Source organism: Sebastes fasciatus, chromosome 9 (assembly GCF_043250625.1).
Source record: "Sebastes fasciatus isolate fSebFas1 chromosome 9, fSebFas1.pri, whole genome shotgun sequence".
NCBI lineage: Eukaryota > Metazoa > Chordata > Actinopteri > Perciformes > Sebastidae > Sebastes > Sebastes fasciatus.
The window spans coordinates 2,213,434-2,228,112 of NC_133803.1; the positions used below are offsets into that span (position 1 = coordinate 2,213,434).

Sequence of the window (14,679 nt, forward strand, 5' to 3'; positions counted from 1 at the left end):
ATTGACAAGAACTGTTAATTAATGCTGAATTAAAATGTATAGTTTGATGTAGCATTAAAGCTGAGGTAGGCATGTTGGAGAAAACATGATTAAAAAAAGTTAGTCACTATATCCTGACAGTAGTGCATGAGAGAGGTAATCTGAAAAAAATCATGTGCCTCTGTGTCCTCCGGTGCTCCTAACGGCATCTGCAAGATTTCACAGACCGGAGGAAAACAACCAATCAGAGCTGAGCTGGAGCCTTGTTGTTTCTCAGGAGGTGTCAATGACTCGCAAACTCCGATCAAAAGGTCAAACTAGGCAGCGCTGATCAAATGTGAATCAATATTCTGTTACATTAATGCCTATTTCTCTCCTCAAATGTTTTCAGAATCATCTTGTAGTGTACTGTTTAGCTATAAAATGAGAAAGTTTGTAACCCGGCCACCATGTTGAGATCAGTTGGGGAAATACCAAGCACCGCCGACCAGTTGGAGCACACTTTCTCATTTTACAGCCGTGCACTACAAGATGTTTCTGAAAACATTTTACTCGAGAAATAGTCATTACAGTAACAGAATATTGATTCATATTTTATCAGCGCTGCCTATTTTGACCGTTTGATTGGAGTTGCAAGTGATTGACAGCTGCCTCCGTTGAATGAACAGCCAATAGGAACGCTCTCTCTCTCTCTCTCTCTCTCTCTCTGAAATGACCTGTGATTGGTCAAAGTCTCCCGTCACAGGCTAGATGTTCTAAAGTCTGAAAACAGTGCCATGAGGAGGAGCAGAAGTCTAGTTTTCTCTCAGAACACTTGAATTACAATATGCTGAAAGGTTATTATGGGATTTTTGCCCAATGATGCCAAAAACATTGTGCCTACTGCAGGTTTAATTTACTTGTTTTGGCCACTTTGGGGCAGTGAAACAAGCTGTAAGCATAACAATGACATTATCTTATAAAGTTGGTGTTAGTGTTATTTGCTAGCAAACAGTTGCCTATTTACACATCCAGCAGACCCAGAACAACATTAGCATTTATGTTCTGTTAATGTCACACAGTCTGTGGGCTTCTTCAAGTCCAGCTAAGCAGCCTGACCAATATTCCAGTCACCAGTTAAGCTTTATTGTGACAGTGTAAAAATAGTTGGAAGCCGGGCGGGCTCACCACAAATTGTATGTAACATTATGCTTCTTCTAGTAGACTTGGTGTAAATAAGTTAAGAGAAACCTAAAAATAAGAGCAGGGTGTTTTAAAATACCATTTCTGTTGTGAATTATTCAGACATAGAAACTAAAGTGAGATTCTCAGTTTGCCTTTTATAGAAGTTCATTCGGACTGTTAGAATCCCCGAGCGGTCATGGAGGAAATGAGGATCAGTCCACAACTGGATGGCATTTCCGCATAGAAGCATTTATTTTTCCTTTCACACCCGTCACACATGTTGCCTCCACCGTAGTATTCCCCCCAAATGGACCCAAACTCATGGGTTTTATACTCCCCTCAATTGGCCCATACCATTTTCCCAAACACAACACCACACCAACATACAAAAACATCCACATTTATGTACATAAATCCATCCCCCACATATAAATCCTCTTAACAAATACATACACACCCAACTATCCTCAATAAACATCCATAAACACTACCCCTTCACAAATACACACAAAACAGTCCCGCCGAACTCCCCTCCACCCACTTCCCACTGGTTTCGCCCTCCCGGAACTATTAATAGGGCGCGAGTCCCCGGGGATCTCTTTCACCCGCGCACCTTGGGAGACGGAAACCGGAAGTAGTAAGTGGGGCATGTTATTGACGGTTTTAATTAATTAATACCTCTGTGTGTTCCTTAAGTGTATTCAATAATACATACGTCTAGTAATTATAGTTAAACATACACACCAATTACTATATTACTCCCGTAACGGCGAGCCGTCGTTACACGGACCATTGAAATACTAAAAATGAAGATCAAACATGGCACTGCCTGATGCTTACTTAAAATGTTTAAATTGACTATTGAACAAACCACTTCATCGTCTTGTTGCTAGTGTACTTGTGTTTTTGTACTTGAAATTGAAATGTGATGGATCCACCAGAAATGCCTGAAGCCTTTCCTTGTGTCTGCACAATAAAACACCGAGGGGGAGTTGTGGTTTGCTTCATTAACATGAGATCAATGCTTTTAAATCAGCCTGTCTGGGATTTTTACTGGTCCAGGCAGTAGCGTAATTGCACTCTTTGACCTCTGGTGAAACAAAAAGAAATTCCTAATCACACTGTATCTATAGTCGTATATGTTGACTGAGGAGGTGTGTTTGTTATCTTCACATGCCTCCAAATAGTCCCAATGTAAGATTAATCTGAAGACATAGTGCTGAGTGACATAGAGAGTTGTTCAAATTGTAACATACCAGTAGACATAGCGTGTAGTATTAATTGAAAAATATGAATCTTTACATTCAATTATAATAGTTTGAATGAAGTCTGTTTGTTTTACTCCAGTAGACTTTTGAATGGTGTTTTATGTCTGTTTAAAGGAACAGTGTGTAGGATTTGATGCCATCTAGTGGTGTGGTTGCAGATTGCAACCAACTGAGTACCCCTCCGCTCACTCCTCCCTTTCCAAGGCTGCGGTAACGTGAGCCGCCGTGTGCAAAACTGATAACACCGTTCATTTCGCTCAGAGGCCGTCCTTACCATAATAATAGGGATGGGTCATGATTTTCGATTTTTTGAAGTCATTAAATTATAAAACAAATCGACTAGTTTATGCGACTATCGACCCGTCTTAAAAAAATCTATATTTTCCTCATTCTAAGATAACGAAAACACAATAATTCTTAGTTTCAGGTGTTTATACACTTATGAAAACATAGTTATGAATATTATATTCCATTTCTGCTAATAGAGCCTCTGAAATGCTACACACTGGCCCTTTAAGTATAATATCAGTAAAATAACTACTTGTACTTAGTAGGACATTGATTTAGGTCTACCTCTGGTACCTCTTGCCTTTACCAGCATACCAGTTATACTTAGCTCCACCCTCTCGTGTCACTTCTGGTTGCAAAACCAAGATGGCGATGGCTAAAACGACGAACTCGAGGCTTCAAAACGGCAGTCCACAAACCAATGGGTGACGTCACGGTGACTACGTCCACTTCTTATATACAGTAGACGGTTTGACTAGTGGTGTGCTTCCTTTAAGGTCTGCTTTCACTCTGTTAGTTTGAAGTCAGTAACAGCAAAGCTCCGATTACTGGTTGGAGAATATATTTCACACTGAGGGCTTTAATGAAAAGACAAAATGCTGGAACACTAAATCTTGCTCATGGTTCATGCAGGGTCCCAAGCTAAAAGGCCTTGCATGATTGATTTAGATGTCAGAAATACATCAGATTTCAAATTGTACATGAGCATGACTAACGTGAATAAATCAACATTAATAATTAGCTGGCTTTTACTGGAAATTATGCTAATTTTCTGCATACGCAATGTTTCTGTTGTGCAAACTTCACTTCAGCATAGCATAAAAATATTTATCCGCAAAATCCGTCTTTTCCAGCCTCAGCCCGTGTAACCTTTCTCTTCCGCATACAGGAAACGGACAGTACAGCTGTGCACGAAGCAGCCCGTGTGTATGTGAATTAGATTTTGACATGAATGGAAAAGAATAGACCATTGAAACGCATTGTGGGTGCAGGTGCAGGTTACTGTGATAATCTGGAGGCAAGCCAGTTGGGGAGGAGGTGCAGACAGCCGTCCTTACCTGCGTGCTCGACCCTCCAAGATGCTGCTATAAATAGAAAAAGAGAGTAACACAACACAGTACAGCACAGAGAATTAACCAAACTACCTACTACTCTGTCTCTAGCTTTTGTACAAGAATACAAGTCTTTATACTTTATCAGGGATTTCAATTGATTCAAATATTTAATCGCGATTAATCCCATGATTGTCCATAGGTAATTGCGATTAATCACAAATTAATCACACATTTTTTTCAAAATGGCCCTTAAAGGGAGATTTGTCAAGTTTTTAATACTCTTATCAACATGGGAGTGGGTAAATATGTTTGCTTTTTGCAAATGTATGTACATATTTATTATTGTAAATCAATTACCAACACAAAACAATGACAGATATTGTCCAGAAACCCTCACAGGTACTGCATTTAGCATAAAACAATATGTTCAAATCATAACATGGCAAATTGCAGCCCAACAGGCAACAACAGCTGTCAGTGTGTCAGACACTGACAGCTGCATGTGATTATCATAAAGTGGGCATATCTGTAAAGGGGAGACTCGTGGGTACCCAGAGAACCCATTTACATGCACATATCTGGAGGTCAGAGGTCAAGGGACCTCTTTGAAAATGGCCATGACTGTTTTTCCTCACCAAAAGTTAGCGCAAGTTTGGAGTTTTATTTCGCCTCCTTCACGACGAGCTAGTATGACATGGTACCAACGGATTCTTTAGGTTTAGTACTTTCATGATATCAGTATCTTCACTTTTTAAAACTGAACCCGCTACAACCTAAAAATCACAAGTTGTGTTAATGCGTTAAAGAAATTAGTAGCATTAAAACAAATCTGCGTTAACACATTAATATCTTTGACAGCCTTACTTTATAGTAGATAGCATCAGTGCAAAGCAGTCTGAATATTTCCTGTTACAGATGAGTATATTGGTTTTCTTTTCATTCTAGGCTGGTCTACCGTTGCCCCGCCCATGCTGGCTTTCCTCTACTGCTTTGCTCAGATTGGACTTGAGTGGACTTCTCACCCACCGTGAGTCACCTTGACTTTGTATCGGAGCGAGAATCCCTGCTACCGAACGGCCAGAGCAACCTGCTGAGTCCGGTGCCTTGTCCTCACCAGCCAGAGTCTCTGTGGCGATCCTGGCTGGCAGCCACAGAACCCGTCCAAACCTGGCTGAAGTGCAGCTGAGCAGCCACTTTTCACAACCTGCAAGAGCAGGCAAAATGTGTCTGTAAGCCAAGACTTTAAGGATCAGTGCTGTTTCTCTCTAAGGAGAGTTTCCTACTTTGTGGAAAATGTAAGTGCACACAAGCTGTAGTAGAATGAAATGCAGGACAGACTTGTATCGGAGCCTTGGCATTGTTGAGGCGTGTTTTCTACCTAATTAGCTTCACTGAATCACTGATATTCTAAAAAAACATAAAGAAAATATGGACCTGAATGTGTCTTGGTTATATGGCTCTAATAAGGTATTGCTCAGTGGTGCGGTATACCGGAGATATGTTAATCTCATATTTACCGTCCTCCTTTAGCTCGCCACAAAAGCATTTGTGTATTCAGAGGGAGACAAAAGGCACAGAGGACTGAATAGAGCAGCAGGAACCTGATCAATGTCATTATTTTCCCTCACAGATGTCATTTGGGTGAGGGAGAATCCCACTAATATTAGGTCTATTGCTGAAGCTATTGAAAGCTATTATTTAGTAAGGATGTAAAAAAACAACAATCCGTTTGTTTTGTGCTAATGTGTTGTTATATAATGCATCGTACTGTATCTCCAAATGTCAACATGTACAATACCTCAGTTTGGATTAAAACCTTGTATTTCAAGTTGTATTATTATAAATATGCATCCATGTTCTAATGGATAACCATACAGTACCTGATGTAATGAGTCATTCACTGTTTCACTGTTCCAGCTGTGTGTGTGACCTTTGACCAATGAGCCGCAGTTAGCCATCTTAAAAGCGTTTTCATTTACATTTACAACACAGTCTCACGGCAGTTCGTGAAATAGTCACGAAATTTCATCTATTTGATTCGTGTACATAAACAGGAAATTCCCCTTTTTTTCATGACGGTCAACACGACTTTCAACGATGTATTTTTTGTGAGTTTTCCTACGTATGTCCAGCAGCATGTCTCAATTTCCTCTCCAGCCTTTTCAAAATAAAACTCTGTAGTTAGGTTTAAGAATAGATAGATAGATAGATGGTTAGGCAGCAAATTACTTGGGTATGTTTAAGAAAAGACCACAGTTTGGGTTAAAATAACACCGGAAGTGGCGTAACTTAAGTATGCAAGGTACGCAACAAAAACTACTTAGTTAGGTTCAGGAAAAGATCGTGGTTTGGGTTAATATAAGACCAGAAGTGGCGTAACTTAAGTACGGAAGTTACATGGCAAAAACTACTTAGTTAGGTTCAGGAAAAGATCGCGGTTTGGGTTAATATAAGATCGGAAGTGGGGTAACTTATGTACGGAAGTTACGAGACAAAAACTACTTAGTTAGCTTTAGGAAAAGATCGCGGTTTGGGTTAATATAAGACCGGAAGTGGCGTAACTTAACATGGCAAAAGCTACTTATTTAGGTTCAGGAAAAGATCGCGGTTTGGGTTAATATAAGACCGGAAGTGGCGTAACTTAAGTATGGAAGTAACATGGCAAAAGCTACTTATTTAGGTTCAGGAAAAGATCGCGGTTTGGGTTAATATAAGACCAGAAGTGGCGTAACTTAAGTACGGAAGTTACATGGCAAAAACTACTTGGGTTCAGGAAAAGATCGCGGATTGGGTTAATATAAGACCGGAAGTGGCGTAACTTATGTACGGAAGTTACGAGACAAAAACTACTTAGTTAGGTTCAGGAAAAGATCGCGGTTTGGGTTAATATAAGACCGGAAGTAGTGTAACTTAAGTTTGGAAGTTACGTGACATACTGTAACTACTTAGGTTCAGGAAAAGATCGCGGATTGGGTTAAGATAACACTGGAAGTAGCGTAACTTAAGTACGGAAGTTATGTGACAAAAAAACGACTTAATTAGCTTTAGGGAAATATCGTGGTTTGGGTTTAAATAAGTCCGGAGGTGCTGGAATTTAAGTACGGAAGTTCCATGACAAATTAATCAACTTTGACTTGTGGTTTCACACGGGACACGAACACGGTCTCCCGGGTGATAGTCCTGTGTCTTTAGTTTTTTTTGACCCACCCATCCACCCCGACCTCCTGCTTATGCGCCGTTTGCTGCTCTCTATCCTTCCCGGTTCACAATTACGTGGATTACATACAAGTTAATTTCATGCTTACCATCAAAAAAGAAATGTGAAATTTGTGTCTATGTACACGAATCAATACATTACATTTCATGACTATTTCACGAAATGCTGGGCGACTGGGCTGACATTTCAGATCACAATAAATTATTGACTTCGTAATCCAGTAGGGATGACTAGTGTGTCACCAGTTTCTAAAGACAAACTCCATGTGCCAGGAAGCTGCTCTAAAAAGCTTACGTGTTGTCTTTTGAGCTCAGAAAGTGTGATGTGGCAAAAACAATGTGATCCTCTTATTATTCACAGTGCACAGTGAGGAGAGCCAACAGCTGTGGGGTATGGCTTCAAAGGAGATTAGTTTAAAAACGAGTGAATTTTAAGTCAGAGGTGACTGATTCATCATTAACATAAAACTCTCACGTTGGTCCTCTGGTTGTTTACTGTTGCGCCACAATGATTGACTGTTCCCAAGGTTGGTATGTTCAGCTTTTCAATCAGTGAACTGTCTTACCTGCACAGGTCTGGAATTAGCATCTCCATCCGCGGTGAATAAAAGAACCGTGTAATCTGGAGTCCGTCGTTTGTGGTGAGCCTCGAGTGTCTCCATTAGTTGATTTCTGTCCTCGGGATTATCACCTCTGTGGTACCTAAGTAGGATCAATGTGAGCTGGGGGTCAGCGAGGAATCCTCTTAAATGAGCACAAAACTGTGAGGTTTACCTGACGCAAGAAGATCAGCAGGAGAATACACCTGCTGAGTCGCACTTTCTCAGTACAGTGCCCTTATCAGCGGCAGGGGAGCTGAAACACAGACTGACAGATGAATGGATGCTATATGGTGCCATGCATTCCCCACAGAGAACAAACAGGGTACAGTATGTATCAAATATTTATTAGGAATAGTACAGTATGTCACAGTTCATAACAAAGAGTTCCCATTGTGCTTAAAATAGTTACATTTCTCATCACTTGACGTGTGTGAACATAGAGGCATGTGCATATTACATAAACCAAACACCAAACTGTCCTCTTTCTTAAGAATCTAAACATTGCAATATAATTTGTGCATATATATATATATATATATATATATATATATATTGTAAGGATTTACAACTAGGCAGTTTTCTAGAGCTGACCACAAAAATAGTTCTGCGTTCAAATTGTTTCAAAGTAGTAATTTTCTCACTGCAGGCCTGTAAAAAGAGTATGGGCAACATTCTGAAGGCACAGTGCTGCATGCTTCTCAGTAGCAATCAAAGGTAATGACTTTAATAATATTAGGGTATATGTAATGAAGTGGTAGTGCAGTACTGTAAAAGGTTTCTTGTGTTTCTATCACTGTTTGGACCTTTGCTTATAAATGTTACAGCACAGAACTTCATATTGCTTTCAAGGATCTTGTCTCTGAGTTTTAGAGTGCACCTACATCCCATTTTAGTAACACATTAATGGTGGTGGTAAAAAAAAAAAAAACGTAGGTGGAAATACCCTCCACATTCCATACTGTATTTTTGTTGTTGGGCCTCGTTCAAATAGTGGCACAAAATGAGATCTTTAGCTGAAACCGATTTCATTTTTGACTGATGTAATAATAAAGATCTGGCTCTGTTCTTGTTAGATACTGTCAAATGCAAAGAAACTAAATAGCGGGGCAGTTAAGCGTAACAATTGTGCATTTTGCAATAAAAGCAACCCATTTGGCACAGTTGTAGGTTTATATGGTAAGATATAAAAGATATAGATATCGGGGCGTGGCAGCCATTTTTCAAAATGGCCACTAAATGGCGCTAAATACTCCTAAATGTTGCAGAAAACTGATTTTATGACTCTTGGTGATTTCCAAGGTTTGTTCAAGCTGATTCGATCAGATGTTTTCAGAAGATCACAGACATGTTTTTTTCATCTCTTTATTTTTTAAGGATGCTTTTTAAAAGCTTTAACCTGTGAAATACATGAAAACCAAATAAAAGGAGCATGGTCACTTCAGGGTCAAACCTCCCCCCCCCCTCCCCCTCTCGCCCCTTTGCCTTCATGATAGAATGACAACCAATGCACCTTTACGGCAAGATCTTCAGCTTTCCATTGGTGCATTTATCTTTTCATTAGCAGTAAAATTGACGAGAGATATCGCTGGACAAAGTTCTGGGTCTCCAGTAAACCTACATCTGTACCAAATGTATCGCAAAATTCACAATTGTTCTGAATATTTCAGCTTCGCTGCCCCACTACAAAGAGGATTGTACATTTACAGTGTAACAGAATGAGAGATTACAGTACCTCCAACGAAAAAACTAAACAAATTTAAGCTTCAGATTTATAATTTGTGTCGTTAAAAATCAAAGTTTAAAATATACTTTACAAATATTACCAATTCTGTCATTCCTCTATTGTTGGTGAAGCGAAACAGCAGTTTATTTTGGCTAACATGAAAATATTCCACCATAAGTAACCTCAAAGAAAACAATTCAACTATCATCTGTTGAAGAAAATCAATATTTGACATGCGAGTTTAGTTTGGTTGAATCACATAAATAATAGCCTGTTAACATGACAAACAGCACCTCATTGTTGTTAGCATTATTAAAAGTCAGAGCAGGCTAACACGTTTTTCATTTGTATGAATTTATTGTAAACAGTTGTGGTTAAACTGTTGTGTAACATTCAAAGATTCAAACCTTTAACTCCACATAACGGGACTCAAAGTGTAATCTGGAGCTGTCATGCATATTATTCCAGACTACAGCTCATAATCCACCAGTTTGTGTTCAGAAAAAGACAAAAGCATCAACTCACTTTCAACACTTTCTTCTCTCTTTAAAACAAACCTACTGTTTACCTACAAACTCACAACATATGATTTCAGGGGAATAGTTTGACGTTTGTTCACTTTCTTTCAGGGTTGGATGAGGAGATCAATGCCACTCTCCGTGTCTGCATCATATGGTGCTAGAGCTGGAAGTCAATTAGCTTAGCTTAGCATAAAGACTGGAAGAAGCCATAACTTGTCATTTTTACATTTTGGATTAAACAAATGTGATAGTGTGTTAATGGATAAGCTGATGTGCTGGTAGGTGCTTTTGACCTTTGAAAAGAGCCAAGCTAGCTGTTTCCCTCTGCTTCCAGTTTTTATGCTAAACTAAGCTAAGCTAGTCAACTCCAGATTCCACAGTTAAGGTTACTGTGAGGAACTTTTAACTGATTATGAAACCGTTTCAATTTAATACTGATGCCTCTATATGACCTACTTCAATAAACGAGACCATCAGCGAAAAGATGTCTATATGTTATTTTGAATGCTTTTCATCAGTGCCATCAGGTCCAATTCAGTGCAAAATCAGAGGAAATCATCCTGGTTCACCAGAAACTCCTTCAGCTCAGACTCCTTCAGCTCAGACTCCAGCGGGGCCTCTGGCAGCGACAAGCTGCCTTCAGTCGGAGCTCCGGCAGGAGATGGAGAGCTCTGAACTCCGGAGCAGGCGCTCCTTCTTCGAGGTTCAGGCTGTATTGCTGGGCCCGCTGGAGGGAAGGGAGGCACGAGAGGACCAGAACCAGGACTGAGCGGGGAAGACCGTCAGACCCTGCTGCAGAAAAATTAGGTTTTCTGAAAGGAGTCTGGTGCTCAGAAACACTGACGCTTTTGTCCACAGGGGCTGCCAAAATCAACACAAAATGAAAGTTCCTTGTAGTAGCTCTATAGTAAGAACATGAGTGTGGTATCAATCTTCTCATCTCGCCCTCGGCAAAAAAGCAAATAAGTGGATTTCCCAAAATGTCAAACTTACGTTAAATTCTTCTAAAAACTTTCACCCTAACTTTGCACACTATTGATGCGCTGCACAACCCTAAATTGTACTTATGAGCATGTATGTATGTAATGTATGTTAGTGTTGGCAGATTTAACTGATGCCAAGTAGCAAAATCAGAGCTTCAAACCCACCCGACTGTCATAAGAGTATAGCCCAGTTTTTAAAGAGTCCATCCACTATTATATACTGCAATACTATGATACTTGTTTTTGTAAGTCTGTAGCGGGGTGTGTGTGAGGATTTTCTTCAAATGATTTTACCTCAATAACAGTATTGGATTTGTCCTGTGGTAATCTCCACCAAGTCTTTTTGATAACATTATGTTAAATGTAAAAAGTCATCAACAGAGTATTACAAGGCTTTTATCACAGAGCTATGACGATGTAATCATGGATGTATTAAAAGAACTGGATACAGCGTTGGAGGCGGGGCCCCGGTCATTCCTATGAGAGTTGCTCAGTGGCGCATGAAGCCTAACTGGCTCGACTTCCGTCTGGAAAAGTACCCGGATCTTGGCGGAGTAATAATAATAATAATAGATTAAACTTATATAGCGCTTTTAAAGATCTCAAAGACGCTTAGTAGCGTCCGCTCGGTCACATGACTCGGTCACGGGGTTCCGACGTCACGCCGTCGTCACAGCTTGCGCTCCAGCCTCAGTCTGGGTCTCACTCACATGAATGGAGGAAGGGAAATAACTCTGGATTCAGCTGTTAGTGCATTTTACAACTTAACATTTTTTTTTTTTTAAATAAGGACTATTAGAGTGTTCGTACTGGGAGGTTGATTCACATAAAAAAAAAGTATCCGCTGAGTTACAGACGTCTCTTTCCCAATGGAAGTCTATGGGAAAAAGTCATTTTGGGCCCAATGGCATCACGTGACGGACACGGAAGTTGCAGTACCGCCGTACACTGTTTGACCACTGCGAAAGTCGGGATCAACAACCGGCGCACTTCCTGGGGGCTTGGTTGTAATGGATTAATACTTTGAATAGGAACGTTTCAGTGTAGTTGTAGGCTAATGAATTGAAATGTGTCAGTTATAAGTCACTGTGTGTCTGAACTCAGTGCCCGGTCAGTCTTAATCATAATAAGTGAAGTGATTGTGTAGATTAATGTAATCTCTTTTTACCAAATTGTTTTGTAGACCTGCCATTACATCAGTTTTAGATCGTTTTTAGATAGTCGGCCCTCTTTTTAGCCTCCTTCTGATTTCCGTAGTCCTTGCTGTGAACAGCGGCTTTATGAATTCTCTGTTATAGAGAGGTCATAGCAAGATGATGTTAGTGCTTTTCCCTCTCTAAGATCAAAATTCTTTTTGAAATTGGACATATAAAGACCCACAAACACTGGCTCTAAACCAAATGAGTTCTCACTCCTGTGATGACATGCCCATTTATTTTTAAGTAAGCTGAATTTTTGATGGGAATGCAGCCACAGAATGTGTCGGAGGAAACCCCCAGCGTCTTCTTCCTCTCAGCCGTGTCCGTCTCAGCTCGTCTTTTGTCTCGATAAGAGAAAAGGCATGCAGGGAACATAAATTATCCATATGAATAATAAATAATATAGAATGATGGTTATTTTTTGCCACGTGAAAGACTGTAAAATAAGACAGATTCAGGCAGACCAGTTAAGAACCTGACTATGACTTGCATTTATTCTAGATGTCATAAAACTGCAAAAAAAACAGTTTGATGGTTTCAACAATGAGTCATATTTACTGAATATTATTAGATTTTCTTCCATTATTCATAGTTTTTAAAGTGCCTCAACTGATATTTTGGCACACAATTCTAATGGAATAGCTAAATATGCATAATTATTGCTTGATATCAGAACTCATGGCTCTGCTTCACTTGATGTTTGATGCATCTTCTTTGCTGTGGACTCATTAGGGTTCTGGAATGAATGAATGAATGAATTCAGTTACCATAAAAGTGCTCTAAAGCACATTTCATCCCTGTTTTCTCACTCTATCCCCCATGCTGGTGTCTATTCTCTATTGTGTTTCCAAGATAGTAAACTGATTAACTTACACAGGTTTCATTTTGATTAACAATATAATTTAGGATGAATCCTTCCATCAGTCTAACAATGAAGTCATACAGTATAGGCAAGAAGGATTGGTGGTATTTGTACAATCTTTATCTAGACACATTTTAAACATCTATTTTGTTATTGCGGAAGTTTGTTGCTCTGTAAATGAAGTTTTCCTTAATGGTGATATTGAAATAGTGTTCAAATGTAAAGCAAAACAATGGAAAGAGATATTCATGACATTTACCACACGTACTATCTACTTTTTGTGAACTTTACTTCCTTTATTTTAACTGGATTATTCTGCCTGGGTCTGGTGTATTTCACTTCCTTAGAAGGCAGTTTTTGTATATAAGAAAAAATGAAGGATACATTATAACATTTGTGTAATTAATATTACCCAATTACACTAAATTGTCAGGTGTTGATGGTCATCTCCCAGTTTGTCGCATTTAAGGCCCTGACACACCAAGCCAACGGTCGGTTGATGGTGAGCGTTTGTTGGCTTTGTGTTTTTCCGGTGTGTCCCGCACCGTCGGCTCTAATCTGCCCGTGTCGGAGGTTTTTTAGCCCATTCAGCACGTTGAATCGGCGGGGGAGCCCATCATTGGGAGAAATCGCTCTGATTGGCTCTTCAGCTTAAGTAAATCAGTCCACGAGAAGAGAAGTGAGGAAAGCCAGCGAGTCAAAAAGTCAAATTTTTCATCTTCATCTTATCTGATCGTTCCAACACATGGATATTTTCACTACGACATGAACATCTGGAATGAAGCTAAGTGGTGAGTGAGAGTGATGTGAAAATGGTCGGCAGACACCGCTTTGTTTCATGTACGTATCATAACAACGGCTTGTATATCCGACGTCCTCGGTCTCCTGGTTTCCCATTTTGAATGACAGATACAGACTTCAGTCGTCTGCTGGTGTGGAGAGTTATTTCCTCTCACGCAGGCGCAGAATGTACGTGCTAACTGGCCGTCGGCTGTAGTCTTTGCTGTGTGTTCAAATGCAACTTGTCGGGCCAAGACGAAGGCGGCGTGTCAGCCTTGATCGTCGCTAGCTCTTTGATGTCGGATTGGTGTGTCTGGGCTGTTAGGGAACGTTAAGTTAGTGGAAACTGTAAGCAAGTAGATATTGCCTCCAAATATTGGCCTTAAAGCAATATTTCACCCCCAAAAGGACCCTTTTATATCAATTACTCACCCTGTGGCGTGCTACATTAAAATTGTGAAGAAAACTCTGTTTTTCTCGCATGCCTTTACGCTGAATGAAGAATCCATCAAAACATCCGTTTACAAACTCTCACACAACTCAAGCAGTGTAATCCAAGTGTCATTTATCCATTCGGATGCTCACTACTTCCCAAACACATGCCTTTTTGCTAAAACCTGACTATCTAAAACACTTCTGCTTACATGTTTAATGTTTTAAATAGCAAGGTTTTACATAGCAAAGAATTTTCTCTGTTTTTGGATTCTTCATTCACCATTCAGGCATGCGAGAATAACAATGTTTTCTCAAAGAATTCAAGGTAACAGGCGGCAAGTAATTCTAAGTCTTCCTTTAAATAAAGCAAAGCGAGTCCTGAAAGAGATCGCCTGCACTGCAAACACTTAGCTTGACCATTTATGATCTTTGTCCCTTATTAATAGTCAACATATATCTTGTATTGTCATGGGATGATGCTTTTTTTTTTTCTCCAGTGAATGTAATTACAGACACACACATTCAATTATGCATGCAAAGCTGTACCTCAGTGGCCATTAAAGGCAAACATCACCACTAAAACAGGTTCAAGTGACTCTCTAGG

The 14,679-nt window shown here is 39.8% G+C and overlaps 1 protein-coding gene across 2 annotated transcripts in view; it reads left to right on the top strand.

Annotated features, from left to right (window-relative positions):
- hhat (hedgehog acyltransferase) overlaps window positions 1-5,631 on the top strand; it is a 31,533-nt gene extending 25,902 nt beyond the window's left edge. For both annotated transcript variants that reach the window (XM_074645325.1, XM_074645326.1), the window contains exon 12: window positions 4,700-5,631. In XM_074645325.1, coding sequence (XP_074501426.1) covers window positions 4,700-4,785 — 86 coding nt within the window. In that variant the 3' untranslated portion in view covers window positions 4,786-5,631. The remainder of the gene's footprint in view (window positions 1-4,699) is intronic.
- Window positions 5,632-14,679: the final 9,048 nt, after the last annotated feature.